Source organism: Dermacentor silvarum, chromosome 8 (assembly GCF_013339745.2).
Source record: "Dermacentor silvarum isolate Dsil-2018 chromosome 8, BIME_Dsil_1.4, whole genome shotgun sequence".
NCBI classification, from domain to species: Eukaryota; Metazoa; Arthropoda; class Arachnida; order Ixodida; family Ixodidae; genus Dermacentor; species Dermacentor silvarum.
This window is the reverse complement of record NC_051161.1, coordinates 104,638,552-104,651,021: the sequence shown is the minus strand read 5'-3', so window position 1 is coordinate 104,651,021 and position 12,470 is coordinate 104,638,552. Positions and strand designations below refer to the sequence as shown.

At 46.3% G+C, this 12,470-nt stretch overlaps 1 protein-coding gene across 3 annotated transcripts in view; it reads left to right on the top strand.

The window, feature by feature from the left end:
• LOC119461602 (dipeptidyl peptidase 3-like) overlaps positions 1 to 12,470 on the top strand; it is a 76,196-nt gene that overhangs the window by 20,887 nt on the left and 42,839 nt on the right. The window contains exons 1-4 of one of the 3 annotated variants that reach the window (XM_037722958.2): positions 3,515 to 3,705; positions 4,821 to 4,972; positions 5,539 to 5,658; positions 10,533 to 10,622. In XM_037722958.2, coding sequence (XP_037578886.1) covers positions 4,826 to 4,972; positions 5,539 to 5,658; positions 10,533 to 10,622 — 357 coding nt within the window. In that variant the 5' untranslated portion in view covers positions 3,515 to 3,705; positions 4,821 to 4,825. Of the gene's footprint in view, positions 1 to 3,514; positions 3,706 to 3,967; positions 4,011 to 4,820; positions 4,973 to 5,538; positions 5,659 to 10,532; positions 10,623 to 12,470 lie in introns of those variants that run through there. The other 2 variants (XM_037722957.1, XM_037722956.2) reach the window with 2 other exon arrangements.

Sequence of the window (12,470 nt, the reverse complement as noted above, 5' to 3'; positions counted from 1 at the left end):
TCGTTGTGAGGTTCCGTATGATGTCCAACGGCGATAAAATCGTTGCTGCGCGCCGTACGCTTTGTGTGCGAGTGCAAGCGTGCGATGTTGAGCCGACAACCGCAGCTTTTAATCTCGCGCCCACGAGAGAGGAAGGCAGCCGGAAGCGCGCGGTCTTCGTTCGCCCGCGACTACAGGGAGGAGGCGACGGGGCGGTCGGGGGGGGGGGGGGGGGGGGGAGGTGCGTTCTGCTCTTGCGGCTGCTGCTTACAGAGCTGCCGCGTAGGCGCCGTATCTTGAAAGCGATCTGCGATGTGGCCGAAGTGTGCGTCCGCGGTGACCTCATCTTCAAAGCGATCTGCGATGGGGACAAAGTGCATGCGCCGAGTGCCGGTAGCTTCGTATGGGCTGTGCTTCCGACGTTTAGTTCGCGTTGAAGCGAGATCCAGCGCGAAGGTCAATTTGCTCGCTGCCGCTGGCGCGCTTTCTCACTCCAGCGTTTTGACAAGTTTCCGCGGTCATCGAGCGAGATGTGTTCATGTTTACCTGTGCGCGCGTGACACCGTGCTTGTTTAGTTAGTAAGCGAATACAACTTTATAGGCCAATAAAACTACTATCCGTGTTTCGTATAGCTGTCTACTAATTTGTTATCGCAATCGATGCTTCGCCTTTCGGGCGAAACTGCGACTTTTTTTTTTTAAAGATAAGGATGACCCACATATGTCTGGGAAGTGGAGGGGTGCTCCCAGAGAATCCAAAAGTCGCCCTTCGAACGCGACAGAAAGCGGCGCCCAATGACCACATAATTCAGGCACCTTCTAGACATGGAAGAAGGAAAATACTTTTCCTTCCTCCGTGCATGCTTCTACAGAATTTCGTATGACCTTAAAAAAATAAAAATACAAGTATAACACAACTGTTTTCGGCAGTGCGGTCATACAATGAAAAAAAAAAAAAAAAAAATCAAAGCCCCTTTCTTGAAGAAAGGTGGTTGAACGCGAAGCTTTGTCTCTTGCAAACTGAATCAAAGCCCAAAGCTAACGACCACGCAACGAACCCAAGAAATGCTTAGCGACCTGATGCGATGCATATATGCATAGGCGGAAAGTTTTCATTTTTCCGGGGAGGGGGGAGGGACTGGGGCCCGACCAGCTTTCCTAAACCTACACACACACACACACACACACACACACACACACACACACACACACACACACACACACACACACATATATATATATATATATATATATATATATATATATATATATATACAAACCCTTTGCTAACAATTTTCTAATTTTCTATTTCTCGCTTTATGGCGAAAGCAATCATATCGACACTCCAGGCAAATTTTCGCTGTTGTCGTCGCCGTGATGTTCCGTATACAATCCAAAAGCCATATAAATGAGCGACCCATAGACTGTGCGTGCGGGAAAAAGCACGTAATTAACAGTGACCCGAAAAGGATGGTGGCTTGATGGGCATTATCTTCCCACGCGCTGAAATTAGGGTTAGTTGTGGGTCACGTATATATAATCAAACGCGGATGGGACAGAGAGCACGCGTCTTCTAATTTAGCCCTGCCGTAGTTGCTAATGTCTGTGCGCGGCTGACGCGAATTTGTTTGATTAAAAAAAAAAAAAACAGGTAGCTGGGTTTTTCGGCCTTTTTCTAGGAGTGTAAACAAAATAAATTATTCGGATTTCCGAGAAAAACATGTTACGCTTATCCTATTTCATACATATATGTAATGCCGTTCTCAAATGTATGTCCGCTCAACTGAGCAGCTTGTATATTATAAACGGCTGCTGTCAGTTATCCGGTGCACTATCATAACGACAATAATGAAGCAATTAAAGGAACGGCATGCCTCACATACACGTAGAGATATGTGTAGATCTGCTGCGTTCGTTGAAGAAGATAATTATGGTAGATAAGTATATATAAGACTAAAAAAAAAACGGTTTCCCTTGCCTGAATCAAGTTAGCAGATTTACAGGTTGCCCGAGAACGGGGCGCTTATTTGAATGACAGCTAGGAACTTGTTAAGCAGGACTTAACACCCGTGCGTTAATCCTCTCAGGAACTGAGCCTCTGCGCAACATCCACGACTCTCCGGCAGCACCATCATTCGGAATAACAGTCCTCACTTGCATCAGTCACCCACCTTTGAGACTTCAATAGTGCTGTTATGCGTTACATTCGAACGGAAACGATTATTATGCTATGCATATTATTTCAGCGAATGAGAGTTTTATGTGCAGTATTCACTAATAAGTATACGTTCGTTACTGCAAACACGTGCGCTTATTCCGGTTGGGAGTTCTTACTTTTTCAATTAGTGCATTTAGAATATTTGATATTTTTTCCCTTACATATACATAGTGAATATATATTTCTATGTACCTTTTGATTTAATTACCGAGAAATACATTGGTCATTCTTCGCGCCACGCAGTTATTTAACCTTTTATTTCACTCTATAGTATTGTTTTATTCGCTCATTGTCCTTAATATTCCACAAACAAGAAGCGCGCGTAAAAAAAGTTGTCGCAGTTTCACCTGAAAGGCGAAGCATCAATTGCGATAGCAAATTTGTAGAGAGCTATACGGAGTAATGATAGTAGCTTTATCAGCTGTATAAACTTGCACATGCAGCAGCACCGCGGCAACACGCAGAACTGTTGTCGACGCCGTCGGCGTTTTGCCCGCGTTCGCACAAAATGCGTGCGGCGTTGGTGACTATTGCCGGAGCCTCTGATATAAATAGGCACTTGGTGCCGCAGCTAAACGTCGCCTCCCCCCCCCCCCCCCCCCCCCCACGGCCTTTCGTGCGTCAGAAGAAGGCGCGTTTGCTCTACATATATGGTGATTGTAAAGGAGGAAAGAGACGCCAACTTCTGCAGCCGTTAAGGGAGCACGGCACAGAACGCGCGTTTGTTCTCCGCCGTGCGTTCATTCCCCGTGAAAGCGCGCGTCCCTCGCTCCCTTTCACTCGCACATACAGCGTTCGGCGGCGCGCGGCGACGATTTCATCTAAAGCCCCTCAAAATCTGCTTTGGAATGTCCATATAATTGCTATCGCAATAATAACACGATATCAATAAAATTTTCTTACGTAGCTTCATGTTGCAGATATGAGGTTCGCGTACGGCAGCCTCTTCTGCCGTGCGCTGCACCCGCGGCCTACCCATGATGACGGCCGAGAATGCATTGCGTGACGCGCGTAATGTGCGTAATGCAATACGGTTCGTCTGGGTAGCGTGGCGTTGCAGTTCCCATTGTTCTTATCGGTACAACTGCGAATGTAAACTGTATACAGTGTTCAACGATAGTGTGCGCAGATGCGCAGATATTAGTTCCATTGTGTAAGTTGGCTTTCCTGCAGTGCGTTTTCGGTGCTCACGGTCCACGGACGATTCGGTGAGAAAGTTTCGCTCCCGAACCGAGTTGAAACCTGAGCGCTAACAGTGTGACGGCTCATTCCCACTACCTCCCGCACCTCTCTCATTTCTCTATTCTACTCTTCTCCGGCTTGCCCGCGGTCGTCGCTTCGGTCGCTTGCCGGTGTGCTCGTTAAATAACAGTGCGAATATTTTGCCGGTTTCTCTGCCCGGCGATTTATATTTCGGAGCAGCGTAACAGCATATTGTCGCATTCGTTACTGAGTGTCCGATTGATCAGTCATCTCTTCCTATACCAAAGCGGCGTAGCTCAAGGCAGGTAAGTCCCAAGATGCGCGTAGGGCTGACGACGCAAAATGCGCCTTGTCATGTGCGGTCGTTGGCACTGACGCCTCTGCGGCGCCAAATGCTCTCTCGCATCAAGACTGCAAGTTGATAAATGAGCGCAAGCTAACGCTAAACAGCACGGGAATAAAAAGGGACGAAACGGTCTATCGTTACAGTGCTTCGTTGGAAAGGGTCGCTATACATACGGCGACTGATTAGGCGAAGTGGAAATCTGAACCATTGTTTAGCTCCATGTTTGTTAAACTGAAATGGTGGCTCAGTACGCTGCAGGAAACGGTGATAAGGCGCCGATTCCCCATTTTCTTTCTCACTGTCGCGCGCGCACAAGCACATATAGCGACGCGAAAACAGCAGTGCACGTCGACGAAAAGTTGCAACTCGTAACTTGCGGGGATATCCGCGTGCAAGCATTCGCCGGTGTCAAATGGATTCACGGATCAACATCTGTGAAAGCGCCAAATACACATTTTCGATTGATTATTTTGTACGGTCGAAGTGGAGTCCATGCTTTCTCCAGTGATATATGAATTGCAAACAAAAAGGGAGATCTTAATAATAATAATTTAAAAAATCAAAACAGTTCTATACCGAGAACCTATGCGCCCCGTGTTTTCAGTTTTTTCGAGTGCATAAATCGCCAATGTATTCGTCTAGCATGCAATTTCTTCGTGTATCTCGGACCTGGCCGAATTCCGAAGAGATATGTCTTATCACGTCGCCTGTTGCCGCCGACGGGCTGTAAATACAGGTGCTAGCAAAAGAAAAAAAAAAAAAAAGAGCGAAGGTAAATCCTACTGTAAAGCTTGGTGATTGAGCTCTGCTTTAGATATGTCGTGTGGGTAGGAAGAGAGAACGTATTTGAAAGTTCCATTGTCCCCGAAGTGCAGTTGACGAGCAGAAAATCTGTTGTTGATGGAAAAGCTGGCTTTGTAGTTAGGGTGGCAGGAGTTTTTCCATTGCAAGCAAGTTGCTTTTCATGTGCAGCCAAAACAGTCTGTTGGACATGATTACCCTTGTTCCTTTTTTTTCGCAGCAGGAAATACTTCTTTTTTGATGAATGCCATTCAACGATTTTATTTCCTGCAGGAGACATGTCGGACGAAGTGTACCCAAACGAGACCCCATTTCTGAAGCTCGATGCCCGTGTTGCATTTGAGGGGCTCAGCGATCGAGAGAAGAAGTATGCTCACTACCTCAGCCAAGCGTCCTGGTTTGGTGGCCTCATCGTGCTATTTCAGGTGCATACCTGCGGCTTTTCGTTCATCATTTCTGTTCTAGTTTGCATATTACAGAGGGTCGACAAGACAAGTGGTACGGCAATTCAAATTAGTACTGAGACAGCATCTTTGGCATGTAATTTATCTCCAATGAAGGTAGGTCGTACCCTCTCGAAGCTAGAAGAAACATCGGCAAGTGTCGGAGTGCCTTAAATAATTTGCTATAATGCATGATTCTACAGACCAGTGTCGGTTTTCGGTACACCGGAGCTGCATACGTGATGATACATTACTCTGGTTTGCTCTGCTCCTGCATGGCTGCGGCTGCCACTGGTGGGTGCAGCCAGAAAAAAAATGCACAGCACTCTTTCATTTTTTTGAACACATTATAGTTGGTCAGTCCTGTAAATCGCTTTTATTGGAGAAAGCAAATGCAGCGTGAAGTGCAGGTATATGGCATATACATATAGGCGTTGGCTGCAAAGAAAAAAGCATACCGTGACAAAATTTAGAAAAAAAAAGAAGGAAGTTGGTTCAAATTTTCTGGTTTCTTGTCACTGCCAGCGTGCTGTTTGCTTTTGTTGCAGACGTCCCGGGAAAGCCCGCTCATCTTCCTGGTGCTGGAGCGCCTGTTCCGGGCGCAGGACTTGGATTCACTCAAGGCTCTGGCTCTGGAAAAGGCCGGTTTCGATGAGGAGGAATTCAAGGTTGGCAAACATCGCCCTCCGTGCAGTGGAAGGCATTAGATGTTTACTCGTCAATTTTTGCTTCTTGGGGAGACTCGTTGCTCACTGTTATTAAAGAAAAATGGGAATACCAACTTGCACAAGAGTTCACCAGTCTTAAAACGCCCATCACCGGACCCCATTGCAAGTTTTCGTTGTACAGTGGAAGCTGTTACCCATCACCGGACCCCATTGCAAGCTTTCGTTGTACAGTGGAAGCTGTTAAATGCTGTCTGAGAGCTGTATTACCGAAATAATTATTCATACTGGTTCATTATTGAAGGAGATAGAAAAAGTACATGAACTGCCCTGTTACCATGCTGCCAGGAAGTGAGGGTCTGTGCCGATTGGACACCCTCTCCCTTTGACGCGACTAGCGCCTGTGAGTTATCTTTCTTCCCTGCCTTCTTCCATACTGAGCCCCGCCTCCTTTATTTTTTATTTTTCTTCCTTTGCTTGCTATGTGACACGCTCTAAGTGGCAGCGCTGTGCCTTTTGCATTAGATGATTAACTGAACGTGTCATAGTGAGTGATGTAGCTGGCAGTGCGTTTTCCATCACGGTATTTGTGCGTGTAACCTTGACTCTCTGCCTAGGAGTTTTAAATTACCAGATGTATCTGAAGAACCCGTTGTACTGGCTCAGTGGCATGCCATTTTGCTGCTGAGCGTGAGGTCATGGGTTCAATTCCCAGCTGGGTGGCCACATCCCAATGGAGATGAAATGCAAAAAACGCTGATGTATCTTGCTTTGGATGCACATTTCATTAGAAACCCCAGGTAGTTAAAATTAATTCGGAGACCTCCACTGCGGCATCCCTCATATAGCCCACAGTAGTGTGCCACATTCCCCTCGTCTTCCTTTGAAGATGACTTGTGTCAGCCGAGTCTCTCTAATCAAGACAGAGGGACAATTCAGTAAGTCAGTGCTTTAACATCTTGCCCGGCGGCATATGGGGGTATTTGAACGAAAGCATAGAGACCTTTGTCGTGCAACAAGAAGTGGGGACATTGGGAACTTATTGTTCATGAGCCAACACCTTGTACTCGTGAGCCATGAAAACTGAACTTTGCATGCAAACTTTACGTGGGAACGAGAGACACACTGGGAACGCGCTGGACCTGCCCGCTGATGGCAATGGTGAAAGTGTCCTCGTCTAGTAAACGGCTGGACATCTCTCCCCCTCAGCTTTGATATAGCGGCGTTTATTGACTCGCTGAAATCTACTACATTTAGCGGCATGACGGTGTGCTGGTCTAGCAACCTTACGATACTGCAGAGCAGGTCATTGGGTGGGGCTTCTGCCACTGGTTCGACCTGACATTGCATTTGGCAAACCATTGGCTGGAGCTGACATACAGTGAAATCTCGATATAACGAACTTCAGGGGACCGCGGAAAATTGTTCGTTATTTGGAAAGGTCATTACAGTGAAAGCCCCAAAATATATAACCCATCAGCTGTCACCGTATGAGCTATCCCCGAAAAACATTGTTTTTGGCTCTTGGCCAGCGCTGCTGCTGTTTTCCATAGATTCTGCAGCCACGCAGCCCCGTATATAGAGTGGCGCATGCAAGAGACGCTGATGGCAAGAAAAACACCTACAAAGAAGCTCCATGTTGCCTATAAATCGTGCCGTTTCTTTTTGTTGATTTGTTTTTCACATTCCTTGCCAGGGACACCACAGCTGTTTTGCTTGAGGCAGAGATACCAACTATTCCAAAGCGCATGTAAGCGACACTGTCTGGAAAGTGCGACCATGTGGCATCCCCGTTAGCACAGAGGTTACATTCCACCGCACACGTAGCTGGTACTAAAATCCCTCCATCCACGTGCCAATGTCACTTTTGCTAAGTAGCGCCAACCTTTGATGTGTGCCGCTGTTCCCTGATTCGTCATTCAAACCAGTTCCTCTTCTGCTTTTTCCGTTTCCGGTTTTATCGCTTCCAGGATTTCCGGTTCCTGAATTTTTGCTTGCTGCACCCTTGCACCTCTATGCAGCAGTGATGTCGCTTCCTCTTACGCGTAAATTCTGCTTTACATCGGAAACTGGGGGGGAGGGGGGAACGCGGAGGAGGGTAGATTGGCAGTACTTAACCTGGTCGGCGAAAAACATGAATGTAGGAGCTTTACCTGGTACGACCACAGACAGAAGCGCACGAGAAAGAAGAGGCGTGCGCAGAAAGAAGGAAGAGACGCGCCTCTGTTGCTAGGCGACACTTGTCCGCAGAACCTCATGTGTCGTCGCCTCCGCAGTGACAAAAAAAAAGTCTTTTGGCGTTTTTTTTTTTCTCCTGCGCCGTCTTAGGTTTTCCGAACCCATGTGCCACGCCGTCTGCTAGCTTACTATTCCAGCTGCCATAAAGGATACATGGAAATCTAAGAATCCCCAGATTTCGGAATATTAGTTCGCAGTGCTGAGGTGTCAACATGACATGGAAACTGGATAACGATCGTTATTCTTAAAAGTGCAGTATTCTTGATTTCGTAGTACTGGAACATTTTAACCTTGAATCTATAAGCAGTCAGCAGGGGATTTCTGAAAAGTTAGTTAATCTGAAAAGTTTGTTAATGTGGTGTCCGTAGTAACAAGGTTTCGCTGTACTGTAGCCCACATTTTGTAATGCTAGTGTAGTGTAAACAAGCAGAGGACATGAGAAGAACACATACAGTGCTAACTTCCAGCAACAGTCATTATTCGCTGTTCATCTGAGATACCATGATACTAGACAGAAATGGGTATCAGAAGACTCGTCTGGTCATAGAAGCTAAGCAAATAGCCAGGGTCGCTGATGCATGCGTTAGTAAAGCTTCCCTTGCCCCCCCCTTGTCAAATAAAGAATACAATTTTCTGCACATGAGTTAAACATTGAAAGTCAGCATTTTTGTTAGATTTTTTGTTTGTTTTGTTTTTGTTGTTGCAGTTGTTTTACAAGTGTTTGTGCTTATCCATGCTTTCGGGGATGCACGAGGCAGAAAGTATAAGCATACAGAGCGGTACCGGGAAATATTATTTTTGGAAGCTGGGGTTCTCACGTGCTCTCTTCTCGTGTTCTCTTCTCGTGTTCTTGTATTGTCTGTGCTACGCTAGTATGCCTAGGCTGTTGGGAGTAATGAGATGCTTTGTTTATGCCTGCTACACAATGCCTATGTTCCATAGTCTCAAGCAACCTCTGCAGGAAAAGACCTAAACAGAACACAAAACCACTGGTGTACACACAACAAAAAACATGTTCTGTTGGACCTTGCATCCACTGTGCAGATTCAGGGTGTTTTAACCACACAGTTTAATTTTTATGCGTGTGAAGAACAGGTATTTGCTAGCCAATCTTCACAGACAATTAGTGTGAAAAGTTTCACCAACAGCTAGCTTTTTTCATTTGCCTTCCAAGCTGCATTTCCCACTGCTTTTCTAGCTCAGTACTTTTTTAGATTTGCATAGTAAATTTCAGTGTTGTAATTTACGTATTTGATTGCATTCTTTTGTGTGCTCATTAACCCTTTATTGACGAGTGTTGCCTACAAGCAACATAACATTCTTTTTTTTTGTTGCCAAGTTTCGGTATTGAGTGCGAAGTTTCTGGTGGCTAAATGTCTTTGGCCAACACTGATTGGCAGGCAGCAAGCGTCATTTGTTGGTTTAGAGCAGGAACACAGGACAAGGAAGAAGTTTGGCACCTGACTCACTGTCTTTTGAAAGCGTGGTCAAAGGAGACAGACCGATGCAAGCTTTCCGGCTGCAGTGGTGTGTTGCACACGTGATGTAAAACATATGATAAGAGCTGCCTGTACAAATTCCAAACAAAGGCATGGGTGGCTTGAGGTGAAGCCCAATTCCAGTTTTCTGCTTGGTGTTCTCGCCCTATTGCAGAAAGTTTCCGCAAAATATTTAAAAATTTTATTGCGATAGCAATTATATGGACACTCAAAAGCAGATTTCTGTCGTCGGCGTCGCCGTCGCCGTGAGGTTCCGTATGACGTCAATGGAGATGAAATCGTCGCCGCGCGCCGAACGTTGATGTGCGAGTGAAAGGGCGCGAGGGGCGCGCGCTTTCACGGGGAGTGAACGCACGGCAGAGAACAAATGCGCGTTCTGTGCCGTGCTCGCTTGAGGGCTGCAGAAGTAGGTGTCTCTTTCTTCCTTTACAATCACCATATATGCCATATATGTAGAGCAAACGCGCCTTCTTCCGATGCGCGAGAGGCCGTGGGGGAGGGGGAGGGAAGGAAGGCGACGTTTAGCTGCGGCACCAAGTGCCTATTTATATCAGAGGCTCCGGCAACAGTCACCAACGCCACACGCATTTTGAGCGAACGTGGGCAAAACGCCGACGGCGTCGACAAGTTCAGCGTGTTGCCGGTGCTGCTGCATGTCCAAAATCATACAGCTGATAAAGCTAATATCATTACTCTGTATAGCTCTCTACAAATTTGCTATCGCAATTGATGCTTCGCCTTTCAGGTGAAACTGCGACAACTTTTTGTTGATTATGCTTATTCTTGATGTGTTTTGCACATTTAGATGGAAAATAAACACAATTTTTTGGTATTTATATGTGCCATCAGTGAAGGGTTAACTAGTGCAAACTTCTTTGTATGGCGTACCAACAACAGAACCTTGTCCTTGACCGCAGAAGGAACAAGTAAATTTTCTTTTGTAGAATAAAATAAAGATATTTTTAGAATTTATCATGTTTAATTATATTTTCTGCACTACTATTTGACACCACTCTATTTAAATGCAAGTTCAGCTGAAACACTGCTATTTGCCCGCATGGAGCCTCCATAGAGAGAAGCTTCTGTGCATTTTAGTGATCACTATTGCTTTGTGGCATTAATTTCCTTCCTCTCTTTCAGGCTCTGCTTGTGTATGCTGCGGCATTCTACTCTAACATGGGAAACTACAAGGGCTTTGGCGACAACAAGTTCATTCCTGGCGTGGCAAAGGCAAGCTTAATCTCTAAGATTCATTGTTCATTCATTGTTCTTGTTTTGGCCCATTTTGACGTTGTGCTTCTAGCTGGATAAAGAAAGTCTTCTAAGCACAGCCACATGCGTAGATTTCACTTTTCCTTATACCTCTCCCACATTTCGTGGGTACTAGCTATGGGGCACACTTACTACAGTGCTTTCGGGAAGGGCAGGAATTGTTTGCTAGCAAGGAGTTGCTGTTTTGGTGGATACCGTCTTAGACGGCAGAATAGAAAACTAGACCGTGTAGTAGATGTTTAGGATACGTAGTGCAAACAAATGGTTAAAGTAGGCAGAACAAGCTATAACTCAAACTGGTTTATTCAAAGGGATTGCATTAACTCTTTCCTTACCAAGAAAAAAAAATATCCTCTTGTTGAAGTCTTGAGAAAGGCCTTTTATTAGGGCTCGTGCCACCCCTAATAAAAAGCCTTTCTAAAGACTTCACATATATATATATATATATATATATATGCCTGATTGCAAAGAAAGATATGCCATTTGCTTTGAATTGTTAACCTGGTGTTTTGTGTTTACGCCAGGAAATTTTCCGACCAACGCGAGGTATACAGCTTGGCTGTAAAATTTTACACAGAAATTTTCAAGGGGATTTTGCAGCTGTTCCATACACACAGTAATTTGTTATATGTGGGTTCGATATACAGTTAAACCTGGATATAACGAAATTGACAAATTCCCGAAAAACTTCGCTATAAAGAGGATTTCGTTATATGCAGGTTCGGCACGAAAATTCGAAAAAGAAACGCTTACCATATTTACTCGATTCCAACGTGCCCTTGATTGTAATGCGCTCCCGTTTTCCGTTTTCGTCGAAGCACTCATCCTTGGAATGTCACACCAAGTACTGGATGCGTGTCGTTTCGCACAAGCGCGAGCCATCGGAAACCAAGAGCGAGCGTCACGATGGCGTCGTAGCGTCGCATAGTGTTACAGTAGAACCCCGCTGGTACGTTCCCGGGTGCTGCGTTTTCCCGGCTGTTATGTCGTTTTCAGCCGGTCCTGGCACAGCTCCCATAGAACCCAATGTATTGGTAACCTTGCTGTTGCGTCACAACTGTGGGACCGTTCCCGCATCATACGTTGCAAACTGCCACCCCGCGCCGGCCCGAGCGGCCGTTTTGACTTTTCATGTTGCTGGGCTTGGTTGCTTGACGATGGCATTGGCCACCCAAAGTGCCGGGGGTGACAGTTATGACGTATTCTCGGTTTCTGCCAGCAAAAGTATGGCCCTTGAGATTCGTATTTGCTATCTAAAGATGTTGTCTATGACGCGTTGCGGCCCTAAAATTGGTTTTGACTCATAGATGTTCCGTATAAAGTCTAAGGGAGATAACGCTGTCGCCGCACGCTGTATGCTGTATGTGCGAGTGAAAGCGTGCGAGGGGAGCCACCGACCGCGTCTAAATCTCGCGCGCGTAAGGAAGAAAAGCAGAGAGGAAGCACGCCTTCTTGCGTTGCACTCGAGGCACCGGTGAGGGAGAGAGGGGGCAGGGATAGCGAGCAGCGTTGTGCTCTGGCATCGACTGCGCGGCGGTGCGCGGTCACGTGGGCTGTATCTTGAAAGCGATCTGCGTTGGGGGCAGAGTACGCAGTGTAGGTGCATGGGCGGCTCATAGCTTTGTGCGTGCTGTGTGTTCTCGGCGCTCAGTTTGCGTTGAAGCGATAGACTCTGCACCCGGGAGGTCAGCGCACTAGTCATATGACATTTTCAAGCCCACCGTGTATATCCAAAGCTAGTCTCGTGCCAGGTCGACGAAGCTATGATAAAAAGAGAGCGACGTGCGCCTACAAACGGCGTTCAGA